General features: G+C 34.6%; 1 protein-coding gene across 1 annotated transcript in view; it reads right to left on the reverse strand.

The window, feature by feature from the left end:
• Positions 1-24,193, reverse strand: part of Delta (neurogenic locus protein delta) — an 82,986-nt gene extending 58,793 nt beyond the window's left edge. Inside the window, exons 1-2 of the mRNA XM_069824010.1 lie at positions 23,932-24,193; positions 16,641-16,946 (exon numbers count right to left, since the gene is read on the reverse strand). Of these exons, the coding sequence (XP_069680111.1) occupies positions 16,641-16,946; positions 23,932-24,000 (375 nt within the window). The 5' untranslated portion in view covers positions 24,001-24,193. The remainder of the gene's footprint in view (positions 1-16,640; positions 16,947-23,931) is intronic.
• Positions 24,194-27,918: the final 3,725 nt, after the last annotated feature.

Raw genomic sequence — 27,918 nt, forward strand, 5'->3', positions numbered from 1 at the left:
TTTCCTTTTTCTGGATCTTCGGTATAAAGAGTCTCTCGTTTCCCACGCTTCTATATCATCCCCATGGCAACGTTTCAAGTAGCTGTAACTCATCAGTCAGTTGTTACCTGCAACTCGTTGGCATGCCAACACATCCATCGGAACTACTCAACGGAAACGATCATACGTAACGTGACAATACTCCGTCCTTCTCCGTCTTACTAATACATACAAACAAAACAATAGCTGAATGAATGAGTGCTCGATAATTCCGATATATTTCTATTCAAGTAACTCGAAGTCTGATCAATAACAATGTATTTATCAGACCGTTTTCAGTTGCAAATATTACTTGGTTCTCATTTTGTGCTAACACTGATTTTTACGAAACCTACAAAGGCTGTAAAAGGTCGATGAAGCTTATATTCCAATATAACTTTCAGTACAAATAGTTTCATGTTACACACAATCTATTATCACACGCAACATGATTCGCTTTAATTACATATTTATAAGGCGATTATAATATTTCAAACGTATGCAGTCCTACTAAATTAACTATTATTTTTACATACAGTCGTTAAAAGGAAATGATGGAAATTGTCATATAATTTGATTTTTACGTGTTGAAAACCTCATTAACGTAGGTATAATGGAATCATTGCAATGCATATTCATTTTTTTGCCAACAAAGTCAAGTAATTTTCTTCCATTTTTTAAATATAAATCGTCATAATTGACAATAGTCTAAACGTTTATCTACATTTTGATGCATGGTATATAGTCTGAATAATAATAATAATAATAATAATAATAATAATAATAATAATCCGTGGCGCTACAGCCCGTGAAGGGCCTAGACCGACCAGCCGGCTGCTGGCCTCACGCCCACATGTCGAAGCATAGGTGGACGATCACCCAACCAGAATGGAGGTATTGTGTGGTTAGCACTATGATACCTCCAGCCGTTATAGCTGGCATTCGTAACCGGATCTCGCTAAATATCGTAGCTCCCCAAGATGGTATATAGTCTTACAATAAGGATATTACTGTGCAAAAACGTAAGCATGAAAAACATGTCTTCAAATGTTAATTACACATGAAGTAACCTGTAATTTATTATTTGATGTCCGTTTTAAACTACAGAGTCTAGCAATACATGACGATATAGAAGCAATACTTGAATCCATATGAAGGCTGAAACCGGATTACTTAGAGGAACCTATAGTTTCACCTTAATTCTTATACAAGAAACCCGGAACTGCTCCAGGTTCTCTTTGACAAGAAATTATCAGACGATAAAACTAAGACTTGGCCAGTAGACATATATCATTTCATATAAAATTCTCATGTAGCATTCGTGAATTAAATCTTTTCAGACTACTGAAATTGTATCACTATTTGTAGATGGTATAGCTTAAACTTCTTATGATTTTTATACAGCTCTAAACTATAGTTAAACATTTGAGAACTAGTAATAAAATATACAGTATGCAAGAACAAAGTTTCTAAGCGATTTTACTAAAATTAAAGAATATAATATGCTAGTCTGGCAGATATCTCGACTAGAGTGAGAACAAAGCTAAACTTGATTTCGTATTTGGTTATATTCTAAGTAAACGTTTCAACATAGGCCGATTAGGAATGAATGTAGTGAGAAGTATGACCGCTTTATTTTCTCAGAATTTAAACCAGAATATACGTCATGTGATTACTTCTCATGCTGTAATACTTTCACCACAACGATAAACTGTGATGATTGTTTCACAATACATATGTCAAAAATCCATTCCAATTACAGAAAAAGAACGTGTGACCAATCAAAGTGAGGAATTTGATACTCTTCCAGCTTTCGCATTAATTGAAATAAAATAGTACAGAAAATTAAACAAATAACAGATATAGATATTTTCAGAAAATCCTTTAAATCTATTTCGTTCGTACAGAAACTGTTTAAATAAGTTCAACAATTCTTATAGTAATAAAGTAAAAATATAAAATCAATTCCAATATCGGATAGTGAGGATAAGGTTCTCATTGTTACAGACAATCGATATTAATGGTAGTAGGGATGTCAGTTCTACGTGCCTGTCGCCTTTACCCCCAAGGGAATGCCACTGGAACTTGTTTCTGTTACACGCTGAATACCCCCGGGCCCAAAGTGCGCCAGAAGGATTAGTGGAGAATGTAATTCTGTAACCCCGTCGGGAATCGAACCCACGACGCTTCCGCGCACCCCTATGTTAGCAAGTAGATGTAAAATAGCTTTATGTTCTTCAACATTTTATTAATACCCAACACCGGTAATCATAAATATGATTTTGGAATGCGTAGCTTACTTTGATATAATCTCCTAAACAATGATTTAAGCTTTAATTTATGGGTAATCAAAAATACAAGATGAGACCTTTAAAGTTGCTGTAACAACAACAAAGCCTATGAAGAAAACTAGACAAACTTTACGATCAAAGATAACGTTGTTTTATGTCTAAAGTCGTAATAAAGATGTTCCTACAGCCTAGCATCTAGTCTAAACTGACATCGGGAATAATCACCGTAAGATTCAGCATTAAAATAGATATTAATTAAGAAACGAGATGAATAAAATGCTACATTAATCAGACTGCCATTAAAAGAAAACCATTTATTAAGATTAATTGACGCCTTTTATGGTCTAGATTTATCGAGCTTAAATGTTATACTGTTTTATCTTGTATAGGCCTATTAAAACAAAAGTAGAACGCCTTATCATATCGGCAACTTCTCCGCCTCATTTGTGATGCGGATAGTCTATACATAATACGACAGGATATTACAGAAGTGGAGGGTGGGAAAGGGGTGATTGAGGAGTTGACTTAGTCATGTAAAACATATTTTCTCAGATTTCTCAATATAATGACCGTATTATTCTAGACTGCCAATTCTCGATGAAGGGAACAGATTTGAAGATCCAATAGAAGGCTTTTAGATCAATAATTTTGAGACACGGAAGAGACTATAAACAGGCAATGTCTTTATATATTTTTAGTAGGTTATTTTACGACGCTTTATCAACATCTTAGGTTATTTAGCGTCTGAATGAGATGAAGGTGATAATGCCGGTGAAATAAGTCCGGGGTCCAGCACCGAAAGTTACCCAGCATTTGCTCATATTGGGTTGAGGGAAAACTCCGGAAAAAACCTCAACCAGGTAACTTGCCCCGACCGGGAATCGAACCCAGGCCACCTGGTTTCGCGGCCACACGCACTAAACGTTACTCCACAGGTGTGGTGTGTGTGTGTATGTGATACCTTTTCTGTTTTGGTGCAAACTCGCGATACGAAAATAAAATATGTCCCGAACAAGATGATGAAAATTCTGATCCTTTTATAATCAAATTGCAATTTACTGAATAGCTGAAAATATAAACTGTATCAATTGCTTTTATAAACAGGAAAGATGACATTAATATCGACCCTGTAAAAAAAGTTTTTCCTATAAATATATTCCGCTCACGTTCATACAAGAAATGAATCATTAGTTAGTAAAACTAAAATAGAACAAGAAATATATTGCTATTAACTTACACAAATAATTACTTTAATCACCACAGAGTCTGGCATTTTACTTAATGTTTAATATGATATATTCCAACAGCATATTTTTTTAATTAATTGTAAAAAAGCGCCTTTAATTGGATAGTGTAATGAAATCTTATCTCCTTCTCTTTAGTTTTCATTTCTGAGAATGTAGGTGTATACAGCAACTTGAAGTTTCCATGGTGATGAGGTTATAAAGACTAGAGTCAATAAAATATTTCACGTCAGAGCGTTATAAAATTGAGATTTTTTGTGTTATTCCTCCCTTAGATCTGGAGAGGAATCAGGTTTTCACGTTATTTCTCCGCAGATAAAAACCTGAAGCAGCAGACGCAAATCATCATAAGGGAATTGCCGCATCGCAGCAGAACTATCGATTTCATTTCGCCCGCCCCGCAATCCTCTATGTTTCCTTTTTGTAATGCCCCAAACTAACCCCATTTTATCCTCTTCCCACAACTAGGCCGATGTCTGATATTGTAATAGACTACGTACACTCACCATGGGTGTGAAGAATTTCGTTTATTACTAAAAGAAGTATTCGTGTCGTAATGACAAGCCACGAATCCAGAGTATCTGGGTTCGATTTCAGACAACAAAGTGAAAATTTATATCCTTGGTTCGGCTTCTGTGTATTATGGTTTATCTTGTTAAGATATGGCCTTCTATCATGCTGACGATCAGCAGGCAGTAATGAAATATTTTAACTTGTTGGTTTCCTCAAAAGCGAAAACGGAATGGAATAAAAACAATGCCTGATTAAAAAAAAAAAACAAACCGCTCTTTTTAGAATTATACACGGCATTGAGATGAAACAGTATTTCCAAATATGGCAGCTTTATGTAAACTCTACAAGTTTGTCACTTCTGATCTAAACTGTCCCTGAGTTCGTTTCTACAAATTCCACTCCACCAGAATAAATAGGCTAAATAATAAATATTATAAGGTATACGAATAGTCTATGGAAGTAGGGTAATCTCACAGTTTACTTTAATTAAAAAAAACAGTAGCTGTAATAAAGTTTTATGGTTTAAGTACCTTGTATTGAACCTCGCTATAATAAATGTAAGTATCCATACGTTTGTTCTTTCCTAATTTTAATAAGCTTTCAGTGGAAGACCTACCTTTGGGCAGAATTAATTTCTGTTATATGGTTTTAATTCTGTTATGTTGAACCACGATCAGAGTTGCCAATTTTGACTAGAGTAATGTTATCACTTTCACATATCATTACAACACACTTATTCTTACTACCATCTATATACACGTAATGAAATGATGATATGATAATACAGCCAACTGATTAAATGTGACAGCTATAGCTAGGAAACTATTCTTAGTATTTCCAAATAAATATATTTAAATTTAACTAATTTTTATACATTTAATAACAGGTGGAAAAAATAAGATAATATATATTAATTGCTAATCATAAATAAATTTGAAGGGAATTCTAAGAGAGGAGTATATTTGCTTTCACCAAATTATGTCCAACATCTGTTTTACACCAAAGACAAATATCTTAACGAAGTATTAAATCCAAACTGAGTATCGGTCTTAATGTCAACAGTTTACAACACGAGAATACTTATTAGTAGCAAGTTGACACGTTTATTGTTACTTATTGCAACACTTAACTCAATACGAGTTACTAAAAGAACTCCAATAATGAAAGAGAATAGCTGAACTTAGCAATAATTTATACTTTATTACTCTACCATAGAAGCGTTCAAAGTTGTTTTCATTGTTACAAAATCGGAATGCGTATCAAATCATGAACGTTCGGAACAAGGAGATAATAGGGGTACAATTCTGGGAGCAGTTACGTGCAGAATACTAAGACCTAGTAGACGTGGAAGATGTCCCCAGGGAATCATAAATCGCTCAAGAAGTCAGGTAGCGAAATCAACATTTCAAGTGCACAAGCATTTTCTTTGAAGATAAATGTATTTCGTTGCTTTTGTACTAGAGAGCCAAGACTATGTACATTACACAGTCCAAAAATCAGAGTGACATCTTTATAGTTTCAAATACAATAGGATTCTCTTCACCTTAGCTTAGAAACATGTCAAACGAGAATCATTTCTGTGCTGGGAATCTTTCATGAAACCAGGTGACGACTGGACCCATGCTGGGTCTACCTGTGCCCAGAAGCAACTTCGAGACGAAGAAAAGGGGGCAGTTTGAAGAGAGCGGGGCGTTTACAGTGTCCATAATGTCTCCTTTACAACTCCCGAGGACTCCCCACGGATTTTATGACCCATCATATACCACCGGAGAAAGAATTTTTAGTAAAGATGCTCAAGGGGAGGTTCAGTCAGTCATGTAATTTGTATTCTGTGTCACTTCGACTGTCCCACGAGATATAATGACGCTCAGACGTGAAGTTTTAAACCTGCAAAGGCCCGCTTGTAGTTATGATGAGGTGATAATGAGAGATGTTAGGGGACATATCGTAATGAAGTACAGATTAATGCAAATTACACAGATTACCTTATAGGAATATTAACAGAGGACACATTTCGGCATATGAAAGCCAATTGTAGTGTTGTAACCGGGAAGAAAAAAAGTACAAAGATTAAAAAGCACTTATAACTGTGTGCAATACGGCAACATGGCTTATATAGGGATGTCCCTCGTTAAATGTCTGATGATTGGAATGAAGTAGGGAGAGACTATTGTAGAAAGAGGGGAGGGGGGACAGTCTGTATGACAGGAAGCCTAAATCACAGGCGGCTACTGTGTATGGCGCCCAGTAACTTAACAACAGACGGATAGGATGGCAGGAGGGGGAGATGGTTTGTAACAGTGACATAGTCTGGACCGGACAGGATGGGGCGGTATGCCTGTAACATCCTGCGGGAACTGTCAAGATACCCTGGGAAACTACCGCCTCTTTCCAAGCAAGGCAGAAGTAGTGTGTTCGTGATCTGTAACTTCTGTACCGGACAGGATTTCTAATTCCCTGGGGAGCAATCTCAAGAGGGCTTGGGAAAAAGTCCAGGAGACAGAAATAGTCACTTCGACTTGTATAAGAAGGGTACAGAAGTTTACCAGCAGAAAAGTATCACTTTTAAATTAATACTTAAGCAATATGAATGTTTCCATCAATCGTATGTCATCATCATCATCATCATCATCATCATCAGTATTATTGACACCATAAACATAGTCTACATAAGTATACTGTATTATATTTAGTGGATTTTCCCATTTACATATCATAATAATAGCAACTTTCTATTTTTGCTCTGAGAAAAATTTATTTTACAGTTAAATAATTAATAAAGAATATCTTATTTATAGTAATAACATATTTAAATTAATTTAATGTCGTATAATACGCTAAAAATGCACTTATTATAAAAATCTTTATCTTGAGTCGTATAAACTTCAATTTAAACTTTCCCGAAATTAATTTTCTCTCCTCCATAATCTCATTCCATCAAGAGTGAGTAAACGGTCACATACGAAACCCCTATTATGTAACAGAAAGTACAGTACATTATCGATCCGAGTTGAAAGGATGATCACTTTCTTGTAAGGCGTGATGTTCTTTTATTTTCGGGATATAATTTTTCTTTCTCTAAGTTTGTTCCTGGTTCAAGCGACTGGTTGTATAGAGATTCTCTATTTGTATGGTAAGGGTAAAGGACGAAGATATTGAAACGAAAGAATGAGAAAACAAAAGTACCTACAGAAAACCTGACTAACACAGCTTTTGACTAACATAAATTCCATTTCGACTCGCTGAAATTTCAAATCGGATTTCTCGTGTAGACAGCCAAGACTATATCGTCGTTCCTGCAATAACTCCTATGTGCAAAATATATAATTTTTCAGTAGGAAGAAAAAAAAATTATTCATCCTATGGCAGCCATACATAGGAGACTGTGAATTCATACATTTTCGAAACAAAGAAATATAATTACATATAGGAGATTTTATTATTTGCTGTATCACTAAGTTATTTCATAGAGAAAAAATTTGAAAATCGATAAATATGTCAAATAGGCGTTATTGCAGGAACAACGAGGATATACTCGTACATAGCTGACACAAATTCAAAAGTACTCTTACACTAATACTCACAAAGCAGTAGAAGAAAAGATCTATAAGGGGACCGAAAAAACAAAAGAAAGAATACAAAAATGAAGAATAGGTGAAGAAAAAGACAACAGGGACAGAGAGAGAGAGAGAGAGAAGACAGAATGTCAAAAACATTCTTCCTTTATTACAGATGCTAGTAACTTTTATTTATTTACAAATCTCGAAATAGCTTTTTTACAGTACCAAAATATTTTTTCTGTACTTCATATAAACACCAAGTAGGCTAATCTATGAAGCACAGTATGACAACGAAGTTTTCGTAACTCCTGAAAAATAAACGACGTTCCAACAGCTTGTGAAACTTCCTATAGCACAAAGTAGTTTGGTAGCTATCTTCGTCGCCCGTGTAGTCCTTTTTAAAACCTTGGGAACATAGGGTGTTCTGCAATTTCCAGTCACCTCGATGTACAGTTACCCTTAAAAGGAATGAGACGACTCTTGGTCGTCGGAAGTTAAAGTTCTACAGCGCGGTTCACTCGATATCGACGTAACGATAGTTTCATGACAATACAACAAGAATTGTTACAAGGACCACAACAAGAACAAGGACCAGAATAAGAATCACGAAGAAGACAGCCATTTAAGGCCACGATTTCACAACATAGCTCGGGTAACAAAATATCATTGCTTCTCTGTACCGAATGGCAAATGCCTGCTAAGGGATCTACATTCTAGACTGCTGCTGTCACTGTCTTGTTTCGGTAGCTCATATAGTAGCGTGTCGGTTCCACTGCTTAAACGAAATGTCTCGTGTTCGATCCCAGGGAAAACTTTTTTTTTATTGAGGTGTAATTTATTTCTTCAGAGTTCCTCGACTATCTAATTTGTCGAAAAATATGAATAATTTATGCCCAATTTCTGGGTCTTACAAGTGGGCTGAACCTCGTCAAAAAAAAATAAATCTTACTTGGAAGTTAAAAGTATTCTTCCTCAAACAAAAATTATACGAAACAAAAAGAGACCTGTTAACTTAAAATCTTGTCCACATGCCATCAGCTTCTATTACAGCTCTAAGTCAGTCCGGCATGGATGTCACGAGATTGTGGAATAAGTTCTAATCCCCGGCGAGATCTTCCCAGGTGTCAACAAGTTGATCCCACAATTCGTCTCGATTTCGATGGCGTCGGTGGGCATAGGTGGCTATCCTTTTCTTTTTCAATTATGAAAGAGGGAAATAGGATACATTTGAATAGAAAAGTATAAAATTCAGATAATGCAATTAAAGCTATTCGGAATATTATTAAAGTTGAACTTGTAGATATCCTAAGAAAGAAAATATTTTTTCATTAAAACCAGTGATTATAAAGTAGAGGGTCCCAAATCTATTGAAAATTCTTTTAACGTCTTATAGTATATAGTACAGAAATATTATTGACAACTTAAACATTCAAGATTTTGCAAAAGATACTGCAATTAGTTACTTAACAGATACATTTAATAATTAGTATTAATATATGTAATCAGTCAATAACTGCAACAGTCCTTTTTCATTCAACCATAATACGAATAAAGTTGAAAGCACATTAAATTAAACACTATTGCAAACACATAGATAAAATAGTTAAAATCAACTGAAGGGGTGAGAATAAAATAATCCAAAGCCACACTTTTAACAAAAATTGTTTCGTGCGAGTGCATTTATTACACATTTGGAAAAGCTACTAATAAAATATTGTAATAATTACTCAACAAATGACATAGCCTAAGGACTCTAAACCTTTGTAAAAGTTTGTCTGTGTGGCTTAGGAATATTTTTTAGTTTCATTTTAATTGTTAGTTTTTAATATATGTGCATTTACATTGTATATGTGTGTATATAAATGCATTCATTAAATTAACGTTTATAATATTATAACTTGTAATTTTGTATTGTCTGTGATCATCAACACTTAATCTGAGGACTTTGTAAAACTCTATTTCAACGTTACTTAGTTATTTCAACAAAAAAAATCGTTGATGTAGACTAAGAATCGAACTCGCTCTCTTCTACACAACACGCGGAAGTCTTAGCGTCTGAGCTATTGCAACGACACGAAAGCTTTCCTTTCTGTGCGGAGTATCGATCTAGTCATGAAGGTCCATTGTCGATTTAACTACACGATTTATGTATATATTTATCTTTTATTTACGTAATATTATCATATTTTTTGCAGTTTTTTAATTGAATTTCGGAACGATGCTAGTAACAAACCAAATAGCCTGAATCTAAGTAATTCACTATTCGTTATCTTGTGTATCAGTGCTCTGGTCTCTGATCATGCGCAGTGTTTTACATCTGAGACTTAGGAATATTCAATCGTCTCATTATTTTCCAGGGAAACTGTACATAACGGGTGTGTTGTCAACCTGTTTTATATAGTACCCAAGTCTTGAGAAAGCTTTAAACAAGGAAGTTCTCTACAATTCAGGTCTTCAAACTGTTCCTTGGGAAAAGAAACAGGCTCGTGTAAGAAAACAGAGAATTACATTTTTTCACAGTTTATTAAACTATAATAGTGACAATGGGCAGAGAGCTATCCACTAATCTTGCGGGTATCTTTAAAGTTCTCTGGCTTAATGAAATAATTAATGGCGTACAAGTTACATGAGAATTCCATGGCTATAACAAAGAATGGGCAAATATTAAACACGGGCGAGAAAACTGTGGCAAACCCAACAAATTAAAATCATCTGAATCTATAACAAAACCAAGAAGAATTTAGCAATATTCATGGGATGTACATGTACTAATATTACACATTTACATCCTTTAATTGAATTCTGTTCTAAATGGAAAGAATTTCGGCACACCAAAATAAACCCTACAGAATCCGCTTTCCACGCTAGAGTCCCGGCTTCAAATTTTGACGAGTTTAAGTGGAATCTATAGTTTACAAAGATATTGGTGACTTTTTTTTAAGGATACTCCTGTTTCACATCCCATCACTACCTTATTTTTTTTACCTTCGACCTGTGAAGAAAGTCCATTCTCTTCAGTCAGTACTGCAACATATTCTTTGTTAGATATATAATAAGTTTCATATTATCTGACCAGCCATTTCAGATGAAGATAGATTACGACGGTCCTCAAGGAGTATCTGGGAGGAGGAGGGAGGGAGGGAGGGAGGAAGGGAGGTAGGAAGAAAGATTGAGAAATACAGAGTAGCTACGAAAACCTTTTCATAAACTATATTTTTCTTTGAACATGAAACGTAAGAATTATAAAAAAGAAATGAAATAAAAAATTAGATCAGTCGTTAAATGGGCGTGAATGAGTTCTCGGCACAGAATTACAACAGAGAATCGACAACTAAAACAAGATACATACATCTACTTATTCAAATGAACTTATATTAATAGTATGTCAAAGGATGCAACTAAGGAAGAAAACTTTGTAGTTTTTAAGGATGAAAGGCAGAGACAAAAAAATTTACTTTCCCACACATCATCTCTGTTTATTTTTACCTCACCCTTCTTCATTGATTGAAGACGAAACTAAAGGAAAGAATGACCAGCATGATCTCAACCCATCCATAAAAAAAAAAAACAAAAGAGGCGAGAGATAAAAAAAGGGAACAACGAACCTTTTAAACAAAAGACAGATGAAAAGAAGGAGCATACATTAGATCTAACTTTCCGATACGACAAATCAATGGGCCATCACTCCATGAGAAGAAAGACCTAACAGAAAGGGAACCCTGAGGCAAAAAAAAAAAAAAAAAAAAAAAAAAAAAAAAAAAAAAAAAAAAAAAAAAAAAAAGGAAATAAGGAATATATTCCTAAAATTAATTACTTGAGCCCTCATAAAATTAAAACTACAGTATGCCATATCTCAGGCATGAATAATGAAATGTCATGTTCAGAAAGTCAGACTCCTGAAAACTACGGGGTGGTTGATGCTCACAAGGGGGTGGGAAGGGATTAGAAAGGGTTGTAAAGCAAAGTAGCTAAATGTCGGATGATTGATGAAAAGTCGCATAGACTCTGTGGTCGACTAAGGGGGTGAGAGAGGGTTAAAGATGGTTAGAAAGGGGGAAAAGATTTAGAAGGAACAGGAGGGGAAGTCCCTTACCTTGTCCTTCATCGTACCTAGTACGCTTCAACCCCATCTCTATCACTCCCCAGAACTTCCCCTTACTACAGTTATACCTGTCTCAGTTTTTTATATGTCTACAGTTCTAAACTACAAAGATGTACTAAATCTTCTTCTTCCCCCTACCTTATTGCATAGAGAAACTGGCCGTTCTACTCTGTGCTACTATCGGTTAGCTTCAACTGTTTGTGAAGAAACGATTCAAAATTCGTCACAAAACCATCGAACAAACTACAAACAGTTTAGAACAAAAGTGACACACGTCCTCAAACGTTTAGATGTCTATATTTTACTTCGAAATCTTAAAGTTTCTGTTTGTGTTTAAAGTTTACAATGATCAATATCGCTATTATTAATCTTTGGGTTTCGGCGAACAGATGAATACTGTAACATTCAGACCTTCCTAGTTTTCTTTTTATTCTCGACTGATAGTCTAAAATTTATAGATTTTGTTTGTTTCAATTTATTTTAATGCGTTAGACTACATTACATTTTTATGTATTAATGATTTCGAAAATTCACTTGTTTCATAGTTCTTGTAAGATTTCACAATTTCTTTTTTGCTGTTTTATTCTCGGTTAAGTTTTAACCCAAAGATAGGTACAGATTTTGTATCATCGTATACCAAGAGATTTAATTTTCTCAGGAATAGTTTTAAAATTAAAATTTTAATTCAACATTTCTAATCTTCATTAGTTAATATTTAATTATTTTTATAAACTCTGCAGTTTCATAAGATAGCCGACGTCTCTGATAAATGGATCTATTCATTCGTAATGTTTTATTATCTTGCAAAGCATACAAATAAAGTTCATTAAATTAATCAATAATGTACACATAAGCACATAAAATTTATATTTTAGCCGCCCAGAAAATGTTTTTTTCCTTTATTCTAATTTAAAAGAGGAAAATGTTCTCTATATCCTTTTTACTCGAAGCATTAACGATATAATCAATTAAGCTAGATGCAGAACATTTTGAACTGCTGCCCTAATGATTTGAATATTCAGGTTTAGTTTCGACCACATCTGGTTTTTTGTCGCCTCTTCCAGCGACTCTAAAGAAAGAGATAGGGAATTTGTTTTTCGGCTTGACAAATACTTTAAGTATTTGAAATAATTATAGTAGTCTAGCGACTGTCGAAAACCGACAGTGAGTTGTTTTCCTGTCTCCTTTTTTTGGGCGACATCCGAAGCTAAATTTATCTAAAAAAAGTATTTGACTATGCAACATGCTGCCAACCACAACCACATTAAATAATGAAATTAGCTGGTATCGATGTTAATTAAATTAAGTAATATCTACTTTCAGCTCAAATGGCTGATCAGATACAAAGTTTCTACCATATGAAAGTACATATATAGCACAGGTTGGCAAGGCCGAGAATTTTCTCATGGGGCGGTGATATGCAAGAAGACGGGTACGCTCTGGAAGCACAATATTTCTCCACAATAAATTTTATTCTACTTGTCAGAGTTTTAATCCATGTGTGAACATGAAACACGACAATAAAATCATTCATCTAACGGTTACCCCTGATTCTCATGAACATTTAACCAACACTGTATTACCTCCATAACAACAAGAAAGAAATTACTACTGTCCATTAGAATAGAACCCGGATCTCATGGCTTTGTACCCAGAGACGATAACGTTTAAGAAATAACGAAACAGGATCACATAAATCAGAATTATCTTAATTGAATCACAAAAAAATGTACGAAACTGATTAACATATAATTAGGGTTCACAGACATATTGGAAAAAAATACGGAACACATATCAGCTATCACTGAGTAAGTTTAGTGTGCGCACCCATCAAATATGCCAATCTTTCAAACACTTTACTAAGGGTAAGTAAACAAAATTGTTAGGGAGCATATTTGTATTAAGTTTAAGCTTCTTTATGTATGTTGCCTTCAAATTGTTTTTACTAAGTTATTACAGAAATAGCTTAGCTACAAAATACACTAAGTTACTCACTTGACAATATTCTCATAAATCAATCCGCCTTCGCCTTACAATATTTCTCTAAAGAATGAATTTCACTTAACAATTGTTTATTTTAAAGAATCATGTATGAAAAGCAACAGAACCCTCACCGAAGAATGATTTTACAAGCATTGATTTTACTGTTTTTAGACATCATCAGTCCATAGAACGTTCATGCGAGAAAATAATCTTTCGACACACGCATTTGTCCCAGAGATACATGTAATGAACTGCACTACTCTCTTCAAAATTTGAGAGTTCTCTTTCAGTACTTTTAACAAGATCCACCCAGAGAAATTAATAACTCACAATAATATTGTTTCATAACAGTCCATCTACAGTTACCTGCAATGATGGAGTGAGATGTTTGTAATTTGTAATATAGAACAAAAACATAGTAACTTTTCCGTTCTTTTCTCAGTTTAGAACGGATGGAAAGCTGTCCCAAAGACTTTTCTCGGGACAACGGTACGCGTTAGCGAAAAAACGGGACGATCCCGTATTTTACGGGATGTCTGGGAAACATACATGTAATTAACACCGAACTATTACCGATTTGTTTTACCGTTATCTGCATGGAAATTTTACATTTCCTCCGGGTTATCTATGAAACCAACCCTTCCTCTTTGTACAACTAACCCCGTAAAACCTAAACCAATAACAACCATCGCATACCATATGTGCCAACAAGTCAGTTAAAAAAAATCAAATGGAATGAAACTTCCAAGCCATACGTACGTATAACAAAAGAGCCGTCCTGCCTGCCATCTGTTGTCAAAATATAGCATTAGCAGCATACAAGTGTTATATGCCTATGTGGCGACTTTTAAAAATCGAATTCGGAGACACGGTGGTATAAACACGATATTGACACCCTCCTCAATCCAGCATCACGCATTATTATGGGCAGCAGTCACGCTTTTCGTTTTTTAATTCATTTTTTATGTCTAAACGGGTCATGCGGAATAATTAAAATTTTAATGCATATGCCATCCAAGTCAATACGTTTGTTCTATTCACAACAGTGCCCAAGAGTCATGAACGGTTCTAACCAGATTAAGCAGCTATGTAATTTAATAGAAAATGGATCATAGTCCTAATAAATTTAATATATTTGACATTGTTCAATTTATAAAATTTGAGAACTGATAAATAATGTAAGGATTTTTTAAATCAAAATTTTCAACGAGTACTTAATACTTAAAATAAAAATTAATCCGTAATTAAAATTTATATCCTATCTATTCACCCAACTGTTGTTACAATTGTTTAAACCTTTTTAAGCTTAATAAAATATGTCTATCTGCTATGAAGTTCATCTTATTTAACGAAACACTTGCTAGAGGTAACGTTTAAATGGTCTGTAGTATATCGTGCTGCTGCTGGAGATTGAACTGAGAAGGAAAAATATTAGTAAACTAGAAGTTCTAGTCATAACGCTATTCTTCAACATTTAGGAAACCTCCCAGGATAATAAATTGCATGGGACTAATTGTAAAATTTAAGTTACATGTATTCAAACACTTGTCATTTGTTTTATGTGCATGCTGTTGTTTCAAAATGTTGTTGCCGGTTTCCTCACTACGTGGCGCTCTGAGCGGTCCTTGTAAAGGGAACTTTTTCCACGTTGTGTAGAAGTCGAGAAAACAGGTCGTGAATATATCTTTTCTGCTCTACACTTCCAATCCTTTGCCATCACCTGTCTTTCTTTATTTTACACAAAAGGAAGGCACACAATTACTAACACGATGTGCAAACAGATTAAATTCCTTAAGACGAAAAGGAATAAAAATACTTGAAAACACACAAGTAAGCCCGAAGACTACGAAATGGTTTCACTCGTTCAAATAAAAACCTTGTCTAACATCTTTTTTTCTTGTTATTCCAAGAAAGGATTCTAAAGTGATAAAAAAAAGATTTTGTAATTTTTTGTTATTCTTTTTTTAATAATAGTTACGTTGATCCTTAAGAATAGAAGAGTTACATGCCTGTCAATCAATGTTAAAATTCCCTTTCTCTCCTTCCTTCAGACCTAGCGTTTGTAGTAGGCGATCATGTAGAAGATATAAGATTGCTTTCATACAAAGCAAAAGGGAGTTACAAATCTGTCAACACTAATCTAGCTCTATTAGAAATATCACAAGAAAGTTAAAAATAATCCTTTAGGCATTATATTTAAATTGTTTTCACTATCATATGAATTATTAGTACTAACCTCAAACTGAAAACCATAAAACGCGATTCACTGAGCAGTAAAAACACGTTCTTCAACTTATCTGTCGTCTGGTAAACATTACAGATTATTCTCTTATTATTTAAGGCGCAAGAGCATACTTTAATAACGTCTATGATAATTTATTATGATATGAAAGTTCATTATGTAACTGAAGTTTAAGTCTTATTTCTTTAGACTCATACTAAACAAATTGTTTAAGTTGGTACATTCTGAAGATATGTTACAATGGGAGAATATCTCAGCCTTTACAGTAGGTTTTCGGAACAGTACTTTTGAAGAAAGTCGTTTCAAGACATTCCGCATTCACCAATAACATTAATTCTGTCAACTGATCGACTAACTAATTTAATGCAAGCTCTTACATAACTCAGAAAGTAGTTAAGAAAATAGTGATATGAGGTGAATCAAGTGAACGTAAACAAAATGTAGAAAAAGGTTTAAATCTCCTGGCATCTTGCCTAATTTCCAAGTATATTACAGAGTCCTTGACACTGACTTGTATTCTAGGTTGTTATACACACTTAAGACTTTCAGAAATAAGCAACATTATATATTTATCTTAACTGGAAGCATTCTAACCTACAAAGTAACACACACACACTAACCTGATGATCTATATTCGGTCTCTACAGAAGCTACTGGTTATAAAATAAACATTTTTTTTCTACTTACCGGCCACGTGAAGTCGAAGGGAAATCTGATGGGGTTCGCGAACCCGTCATGCTGCGCGGACCCAACCAGATGAACGCTGTTTTCACCAAGAACGGGTGTGATGACATCTCCGAACGTGCAAGGCGAGGTTGTATCGATCTTTGCTTGGTAGTGCTTCAGACAAACCCGGAATCTTGTTCTGCAGGGGCCGGAACACGCTTTTGTGCCCGGAGATGGAGTCCCACTACAGCACTGACCGACACTGTCCTTTCCATAGTCGTTGATGAACGACTTTAATCTCAGCTCAAACACTCCGGAGCAACAGACCTGCAGCAAAAGACTGACATTAGGAACTCATTCCATAATGTCTTAATGTTACGTAGACATATTATCTCACACATGCGATAACTGAATAGTTATCCATAGTTCACACCACGGATAATAATAAAAGATGGAAGAACGCATTTTAAGAATGGATGACTCGACTTCCTTGAAACGGCCTTGTGATGCATTTCCAATAGTAAAACGTCCGAGAAAAAGATGGATGGATGGAACGGGTCTAAAAAATAATTCTTAACTGTTAGATGTTGGTGTTATTGGTTTGCAGAATTAGATTTCGGAAATTAAACCCATTTGTCTGTTTCGGCTCCAAAACAAAAATATTTTGTGCCATATGTCAGTGTCTTTCATCTTAACTTATAGTAGAATCAGAGTCTAGTATATACAGTCTCGAAGTTTGAGTTTTGAGGTTACTAGGAACAATAGATTGTGCCCGTACTATTTCGCATTGTCTGTAATGAGGCGATAGTAGCGATCCTAGTGTTTAGCAACTATCTATGGGTGCATATTTGCTACGTATTGAGCTTCGTGACTGTGGTAGAACATTAAAAATTAAATCACTAAAGATCAATCTTCTGGTGATCTCTCAAAAAGGAACTCTGGCTTGATTCTCGGTAGACCTCTAGAATAAATAAGATAAGTAAATCGTTGTTTTATTCTAATATAATGCTATTTTTATTAGCGGTAATGATTATCATCAGAAATTAGCTGTATTTAGGATATAATTTATAAACTGAAATGCTGCAATGCAATAAATGAAACATTAACGATGCAGAGCCACCGTAAAGACTTCACAGGACACATATCCAAATCCCATGGAATGGAAATAAATTTCGTATCGGGAATCGAACCACGAATCGTTTGGTTTTGAAGCTCACGTCCTATCCACTGAACCACTACGGCGGACATTGCTAATTTTGATGTCATAACAGTAGTTTGATTTTCGTAGGACACTAGCAAATTGTTTTCTTGTAGAAAGTGTCAAAAATTACAATGGAAATTGGATATATCATAGTCTAAGAATGGATGAGAACAGAATCTCTATACAAATTCTGAAGTACTGTACCAGGGGGGAAAATAGAATGAAGACCTTTAAAACATTGATAATTTTGTGTCCGAGGACCACCTGGTCTAAAATAATAAAGGATGATTATGATGTTATACGTTTGTTAAAGTGTTTATAGGCGTTTATATTTTACTAAATATTTTTCCTAGCAAAGCGAATTTTTTGTCATGGTGACTAATAAGACAAACTGCACTATACATCATGGATAATATATCCCACGTAAATGTTACACGAGTTTGAAAATCACATCTTAACTTTTGAAAATTATTACAATCCACATGTGATATACTGGGTATAAATACATTACATCATGTCATACTCATGCCATTGAGAAGGATAAGATAAAAAACAAAACAAAAATAAGTATTTCGAACTTTAATACCATTACTGAAGCTATTATACCTGTAAATGGAACATTTGTATATGAAAGTTCGATACCTATCTAAACTTGAATAAATATTTTAGAGAAATTACTTTATAAATATTAAAAAGTTTCGATTGACACACGCAAGTGAAATAGTTCGATTATTGCAAATTTACAACAAAAAATGCACTACAAAGAAAATATTTTCTCACCGAAAATTTACGTTATCATACTACCACTTCATAAAATGAAATACTGCATTAATATGACAAATAATGCAAACTCAACTAAAAGACAATCCGTCCACTTTTTACTTTAAGTTTAATTTACTTACTTCAGTATATAAAAAGTAATAAATTCGAAATATTTACATCTAACATGCTTATTAACTTAAGTATAACTAACCTAAAATACATTTGTAGTCCGGCCACAGTTTACAAACCTCCGATTTAAACTCTTGACGGGATAAAATAATTTTATATCGATGTACGCACATGTTTTTCAAAAGGGGATAATGTTTTCAATACGAATGTTGTCTGGATTCATAAAAAACACATCGAAGTTACGTTGATACGGGCGTATGTAGGTTCCAGCTGCCAACATTTTTCTAAACGTAACAGTGTTCAATAGGAAATACCATCATGAAACTAACGCACGTGGCCAAATACGAATGCCTTTCCAATTTGGAGCTCACCACTATTTTCATACTATTGTTTCTTCTGTTAGCAAAGGCACATTGAAATAACATTAATTTTTATATGTTAAATGTTATGAAAAAAGACACGACTTCCGTCGAATCCTGGATTTTTATTGAATGAATATTGATAGCTGAAAGATATCTGTAAATATTTGCAAGATTCCGCAACGAAAATATTCAGTATGAATAAGTACTGTAAACATTTTCTAAGCATACACATGTGAATGAAAATGCTTATCTATAGCGCAACCATGTAGCCTAGATAAAATTTCTTACAATGCAAAAACATTGTCATTAAGTAGACAAATAAGGATAAAAGCGCAATATTTAAGCGTAATAAAGTAAAAAAAAAAAAAATGTAAGGATACTTGTTTTTACGATGTACCGGTAGGCGTATATAGGCTATTGCTTCGAAAATATTTCTCTTTCTCAAATTTATACCGTACTGCAGAGAATTTCCATTACGTTTACCGTAACACAAACATAAACACTCATATTCCGTAGAAAAGATTTTAAAACCGAAGTCCAATACTAATTTCTTAATGGGATATAGGCCTATATGTATGTATGTTTTTGCAAACAACGGTTACACTTGAACAGCTGGTATGTTGTAAGTTCACCGACTATTAAGACAGGATTCCAGTAAATACCATAAATGTAGTCTGTGAAGCTAAATTGATGAAGATATAGAAGAAGGAAATAGGGAAAGACTACGAATAAAAGCTGGTTATGTCCTTATCTGGATATGAACCTAAGATTGCTAGCTTTGTGTCTTATTCTAACAAATCAATACACATAAAGTACTTGTTCGACCTGTCTTGTAATGACACAGATACATAAACATCCAAATCAAAACATGTGACGACCCTAGTTCTGATGTTACTAACCTACCACAACAATACTTGAAACGATTTGCTGCCCACGTATCACTGAGATCCGGTTTTGCTATTAGAATCTTCGCTTATATGGTACACTATTTTCAAAACTAAGGTGACAACGTATCAATTGAAGATATATCTTGTAATTATAAAATACATGCCGAATTTGTTATAGGCTAAGTTTATATTAATAATAAATTTATACTTTTATTCCACTATAAAATACAGAAAAAATTAAGGGACTTAAATGTTTCGAAATTCTTACGAAAAGCAGATATGATCATTATTATTTAAAAATACAAAATACCGGTACGAATGCTATTTTTATTCTAATATGAGCTAACATATGAGTGCGATAAAAAAAAGAACATTTGAAAAAGGGAACATTGCAGTTTAATAAGAACAAGATTAAGATGCAGGTGTATTTAGAACGATACGGTATTTAAGTTATTATTGATGACTATATGAAAACTGTGTTTAATGAGTCAAACACCGTGTTTGGTCTTCTTGTGTTAGTGTTAAAATTTATTCGGAATTTCCATCAAATTAACTCTCGAAATAAAAGAACAAATAAGATCATGATTCAATAAAACAAAAAATCAAGAAATCAAAAAATAGCGTAAAGTATAGATTAGGAGAATAAAGAAAGACGTAAAGAGGAAGACTCCTATGCAGAACAAACATATCTTAAGGTGACATCGAGTAGTGTTCTGTGAATAACAATAATCGTACTAGAAAACGAAATTCAGGTAAACTAAAGTCAGTACTTGATTAAGGACTGGCAGAACTAAAGCCTAAATAGGATGAGAAGAAGCTCTCGGAAAATGTCGCTATTATTTCACATTAAGCCCTATTAATAGGCGTTTACTATATCATAAATCTAAATTTTTATGATTACATGTTGTTGTAATAAGATAAAACTAACTCTGCACTTAAGAATGGTTTATTTTCGATAATGTACTAAGTACTCCCGAATGTACGAAAAGGGATCTCAAAGTCGCAACATACTCTCATGCGAAAAGCACAATTATTTGTAAAATGTAGCAAGCAGCATCACCATTTTGCCTTCTAAGCTTTTCTGACTAATTAAAACAGAAAATAAAAAAAACTTGAGAGTTAAAAAATTTGGAACATCTTGTACTGTGTAACAATGATGCCTACTGTGTACTGCTTGGAATGAATACCGGCGTCTCTGCGGTAAGGACCAGCCTAGACACACGTAACATAACTGAAAACATTGTACATGCCGACACCGCCACAAAGTACGGGAGAAAAAAAGAGTTGCACTCTAAACATTTAACGCACGCTATTGCAGAGAAATACAGCAACATTTCACCTGACGACTAGATTAATCAATTAATAAAGTTTGCGTGTGTTTTCTGTTACAAAAGTTGGGTTATTTATCATGTTTTACGATAAACGTACCTAAAATATTGTGTGAAATACTTTGCAAGGAATCTACGTACTTCGTTATAGTCTACTGTGAAATGTTTTCAAAATTTCATATTTTTTTCTTAATAGAAATGAAGCCTACAAAAAATAGCTCTACGTGATTAAACTTCACTAAAAAAACTGTGATAAACGTCTTCAGCTACAGAAAAAAAAAAACTGCGAGAGTCAAACTTCTGCAACACGCAAGAACCATTTATAACATGAAAATATAAGTAAACATTCGAATAAAAACGAAAGAAAATAACAGAAAACTTAAGATAAAATACTGACCGGTAAGAAGAGTAGCATTCTCTTTAGCCTAACGATATAGTGGTAATTTCAATGTTATACGGTTCTATTTCTTAAATATGGTACGATTAATATTAGATAATTTTTCGCTATTATTATTAAGTAGCACTTAATGTAACGACACTTACGTAACACTCCAGTAAGTATCATTTTCACGGTTAAAAATATTTACTCATGATAGTTGTTAGGTACCGGAAAATATATTACTTTACTCTTCTTATTTACGAGGCTAACATTTTTAATGTGCATATTTAATTGTCTTGTAAATATAAAATCAATATCTTTGAATGTATTCAAATGTTAGTTTTACATAGCTAGTTACAACATCAAAATAACACAAGAGTTAAGGAATCTAAGTAGAAAACGAAATAAATCTGCGACTTGTCTGACCATGGCAGAGAATGGAGTTATGAGAGACTAGGAGTAGGTAATTCAAAAAGTCTGACGCTATCCATGTCTTATTTCTAACATCCTTTGTAAAGAAAATTAATTTCAGAAGTAGACATGACGTATCACCGTATACATGTGATCAATGGTTATTACTCAAAACACGTACGTTTTAATGATAATAGTAAGGTATAACAGACGAAGAGAGAGAGAGAGAGAGAGAGAGAGATAGATAGACCTGGAGGGAGAGGAGGAGAACGAACATCCGAAAACAGTTTACAGGATGAGTCCAAGAACAAAAACTAGTCTTAGTTTCCTTTCAAACAAAAGTCAGACTTCCTACTACAAAGCATAACATAATATTAGCGGACGTGGATTCTGTTATAAAAGTCTAACAGACAGAAAAAACATTCCCAGTGTCTTGAAAAATGAACATATTAATTCGCAAGATACCTCATTTTTAACTTTTCATTTCATTGTAAATTTTATTTTAGGCCTATGAACTGCTTGCGACTTGTTTAATATATCCTATAATGGGCATCGAAAATGATAGGAAAACTTAAGTACTCGCGCAAAATATGCCTCATCGTCACTTTGTCCCATCACAAAATCTCACGACATACCTCGTAGGCCTTAATTGAATCACGGTTCGTTTACCGAATAGTTAAAATGACCTGCATCTAAATCTAGAATACAATAATTTAATTCCAACTTTAAGATTTTTTCGAAGGAAACTTATCTAAACTTCCATAGCACTTACACAGAAATGTAACTTGTATCTTGTCATTAATGCATTTCGTCGTAAATTTAAAAAAAAAATTGTCAACACGACTGTTTTCGAGTACAGCACACTATAAATCTACGTTTAAAATCTCTCAAATTACAAATTGGTAGTTTTACACTTATCTATCCAGATAATAAACTGGGGTTAGATATATAAAATTTTTTGAACGATATACCTAATATACTTGTGCATCAGACTGAAATGTAAGTACGATCGTATTCGCTGAGACAAGTTGACTCGTATAATGGGGCTAGGTTAACCCGGTGAAAGAAAGGTTGTAATTTATTTCCTTTTGAATATATTATAATAATTGCGATGAATGAGTGTACCCACTTCCGTTACTAGCTTGTAATGGTCAGTCAGTACTTTGTATTGTTAAGACATCAAGCAAACATTTACATAAAGTTTACTACGACAAAACATGTTGCCAATAACACCGATGTCAACTAAAAGGATCTTACCGGTCACTTCAGAAATCATCTTCACTATATCGTAAACAGGTCAAAGTCGACAGTGTAAATACGGTTTTCCTGTGCTGATTATTAATATAAATAACGTGAACCATCTTTCTATTGTTGTGTATACAGGTTCATATTCTTGAAATAGACACAACAATGAATGCAATATTCGTGCCGTGTGAAACTGTAACATCCGTTGATACGCAACAATCAAATTATCTGTTCTAAATTCTTTACAACGAAGGTCCGCAAATGTTATCGCGAACTAAAATTGTAAACGTTCCACGTTCATACGACAAAAACTAACTCATTTTGTAGGTTATGTATTACTTCCATCCACTAGTCGCAGAGTTGATATCTTAAAATGTTTTCACTGTAACGCAGATAATGTTGTCACCTTTGTGAAGTCGCGTAACCAGCATCGTAGATTTCTCTGTCTACACTCAAATCGAATGGTAAAATCGCTTTCATGCTAGGATATATTTGTCACACGGATGGCACATTTTTTCAAACGTTTTTCTGTTATTGTTGTGTTGAGATCTGGAGGTTCGCAAACTGAGGTTCGGAGTAACATAACAATAAGTGAAGAAGAGTCTTACCTGTTGTAGGGCAGCGAGGATAACCACGACGACAGCGCCCTGTACGCGAGTTTGCTGTATCCACCTCATGATTAATTGTTGATGTAATTGTTGATGTTCTTGTCGTCGTTGTGTTGTATTATCAAGTTGCCTCTCCAGGGCCGCCTGCTTGGGGAAGCAGCAGCCTTCAGAGGCGACGAGGATGTGCGCCAAGGGGTTACCTCAGGGCGAACCTGAAAAGAGGGGCCCCCATGACCCAACTCCAATCAGGGTTCTAATACCGTCCTCACACAAACACAACAAAACACTTCCGGAGTATGCCTTGATAACAAATTAACCAGGCCTTTAAATTTTAATATCACACTTGGTTATAATTCCTCCTTTCAAATATGAAATATGACGGAAACACAAAAGATCACAACACGTCAAAAACACTTAAAAACACTTAATCCAAATGGTAACGAAGACATATAAATAACACACAAACGATGGTGACGGAAGATGAATATTAATACGTACTTGTTTGTACTTTTATCCCATATTTATATCTTCCACACACTTATGATTCTCTTTCCAGCACAAAATCCCGAAAGAAATTTAATCCTTGTTTCATTTTGTTTGACGAATATAGGATGGAAGAAGTGGCAAAAGCGGTTGCAAACGCGATGCAAATAGATATTAATTAAATAGTAAAGTGATCCTAGCTACTTCACTATATATATTTTTTCCCGTCAAGAGAATTGTTTTTTCTCGCGCGCACTCTTTTCTCCAAAAACAGAATCCACCGCTCTGCGCTCTCTAGCTGCAACAACTGCACCATACACGGGTTACCAGCAGACTGCACAAGTTCTCTCTCTCCGCAGAGCCACAACACAAATCAACAAAAAACGTTCACCTAACACGAGCACTATCTGGCGGCGACTACCTATCAACACTCTCCGCTTCTGACAGCACTGTTAGTTAGGCGGCTACCGACAGATGGAAGCACGCTCCTCAATGACGTCGAGATCTAGCACAACTGGATCGCTCCGTCTCTCCGCCTCGACATGTTACCTCGAAGGTGTCTAGTCTTCTACTGAACGCCGGCAGCGACGAGCGCCTGATACTTATAACATCTAGGAGACCAGCTGCATTATTGAGGGGACAGATGGCAGAGGGTCAGAAATAGGAAAGGGGGAGGGGCAAGGCCGGCTGCAATATGCACTTCACTTGCACTGGGACTCACTACGTCACAAACACCGATCCACTCACCCACCACGAACACAAATACATTTCATCATTAATATAGAAACAGGAGGGGTGAGAGATTTGAGTGGTGAGGGATGTGTTTGGTTTTGACATAATACTAAGTACACGTCATCACTGTGACGTCATAGAGACGCTTAAAGGACGCCTCGTCTCGTCATAGTAATAGGTCAGTGTTCGCCCAGGTGCTACTGGTGGAGCACGGTGCTCTGTCGCCCCAGGCATCATTACGATATCGCAACACTAATAAAATTACTACTACTACTACTATTATATTATTTATTACTATTATTATTATTATATTATTATTATTATTATTATTATTATTACACACAGAAAAAATGGAGACCATGTAACTTAAATCACAAGCACAGAGAATGCAATATCAAATTTAAAGGGCATTTTATGGGACAACGATATAGGAAATATCATTATAAAAATTCACATATAAAACACTATTGTAAAAGATACTGTAACATACACTTCTGTAACATGGAAATTAAGGAAAACGGTAAGTACTATGTTAATGACAACTGGAATGGATTCTTACGTCGGTCAGCCAGAATATCAAGGGACAAAGAAGTTAGAAATTTTGTCATCCGAGGAAAGATAAACACAAATTGATACATAATCTACTATCATTGGCTATATTGAAACAACATAATTATGGTGATACGATCACGTACAAAGACTGGAAGATCATAGATTACCGAAAAATGTTTTCAATTCGTTCACGAATGGAATAAAGAAGAAAGCAAAAACAAGAAAATCGTAAGACAAAAGAGGAATCAATGAAGCAATTCAAGAAAGAGGACTTCAGAAGGGTCGTTGGATAGACTGGGCTGCTTGGTTATTGGGAAGCACAAGACGTCAACGACGTTAATCAAACCAATATAGGGTGAAAAGTTAATTAAACCCACAAACTCTGGGAAGTTGTATGGGACACCAAAGGAAACAGTTTTCTCTAAGTAATATTGTGTTGTGAGGCACTATTTCGCGAGGAAACCAGATCTTAATGTAACACAAACCGTTGTCATGCTTTATTGCTTGAGTCTCTTATAACTTTTACACATAAAAAAAACTCCAAAAGACATTAAAAAACATTTACACACCAAAATCATTGCAAAAGATGATCAAAAATACCTCCATTGACCTGTACACAAAGATTACATCTAATGTGGTGAAAGATTTCAGGATTATCGTTTATTTTCCCTGCTGCAGCAAATATCTCGGCCACCAGATCATCATCTGATTCAACTGGGGTTGCGTAAACAAGACAACGCAACTGTCCCCACAAAAAAAAAAAAAAACAGAGGAGTCAAATCAGGAAATTGGGGAGGTCAAGGTACAGGACCACCTCTGCCAATCCACTTCCCTGGAAATTGTTCAAGTAGTCACGCACACGATGCGGATTTGCAGAGCAGTCATGAACTGAAGAACGCATACGGCCTCTGCCGGTTTATTAAAGCCTCTGAAGAAAATATGATATTAGAGAAAACAGGCCTACGTAGGCCTGCCTACAGACAGACTGATTAGGCAGGGTTTTAAGACAATAATCATACTTCAGCGGCAGTTAGATAGATCATTTTAATAAACTGATGTATATTTTAAGACTCTATTTTCATGTTTTTAGTTTTAACTAGTTGTAGGTCTAGAGACCATGTCACTGCAAATCTTATTTGCTAAATGACAATAATCAAATATCAATATCAACACATAATTATATACTTTGCATACATGAAGTATATACACGAATAATATTAGTAATAATAATAATAATAGTAATAATAATAATAATAATAATAATAATAATAATAATAATAATCTAATTCTTATATTTGCCATGTAATAAGTCTGTCCGCTCTTAGTTTAGACCCTAATGTAAATATTAACCATGTGCCAGTGACCGCAAGATATTCTACTCACAGAGAAATATAACTACAAAAATGTGTTAAACAGTTTCTTGGTCTGGTGTGTATGGGAACTCAGGCAAATATGAGCAGTTCGATACTATGAGTAGGCCTACAGTATTCTTCCGTCTCTCCCTACGAAAAGAATTCAAGCCATCACAGAGCATTTTCAATTAATAGTGAACAGTTTTTCGAACTAGTTGCAAGTATGTACATAGTTGTTCACTGTAACGCTAACGCCTTCAACGTCACCGAGGGACATGAAAACGTGAGGTATGTCTCCTACTTCATTTTCCACAGTCACTAGATTGTACTATTAACAGTAGATTGTAACGCAGTACATTGACTTCGTTGTTTACATTCACAGTATGTCTGTCTACTACGTTCAAGGAACTCTATAGTCAAGTTGTGCGTACATTGGTTGCTAAAGTGTCCCGGATCCTAAGCCTGCTCATAAGTGACACTAATAAGGCACCAATAATTTCATTTGCAAAAAAAAAAAAAATCGTCAATTTTATTGAAAACCTGCATCATTACTTATCACTTTTGTCTAATGATAATAGTAGATAGAAATCAGAATCGTACGGATAGTAATTACTTATTGAGTAAAACAGTGTTAACATTTACGAAAAAATGCATGCACATATGTACACGTGCACATGTACAGTAGTGGCAAAAAAAACCGGACCGACCCTTTTAGCTGATACAAAAGAATCCTGTGCTGTGTATTGTGTAAAACTGTGGTAATTGAAATATGGATAGTGAAGCAAGAGGTATGTACTGCTATTTAATGTAAAAATACGCAGTTATCTTTGCCGAATAGAGGTAGAAATGTAATATTGATGCCAGATGA

The sequence above is a fragment of the Periplaneta americana genome, chromosome 4 (genome assembly GCF_040183065.1).
Source record: "Periplaneta americana isolate PAMFEO1 chromosome 4, P.americana_PAMFEO1_priV1, whole genome shotgun sequence".
Classification (NCBI taxonomy): domain Eukaryota; kingdom Metazoa; phylum Arthropoda; class Insecta; order Blattodea; family Blattidae; genus Periplaneta; species Periplaneta americana.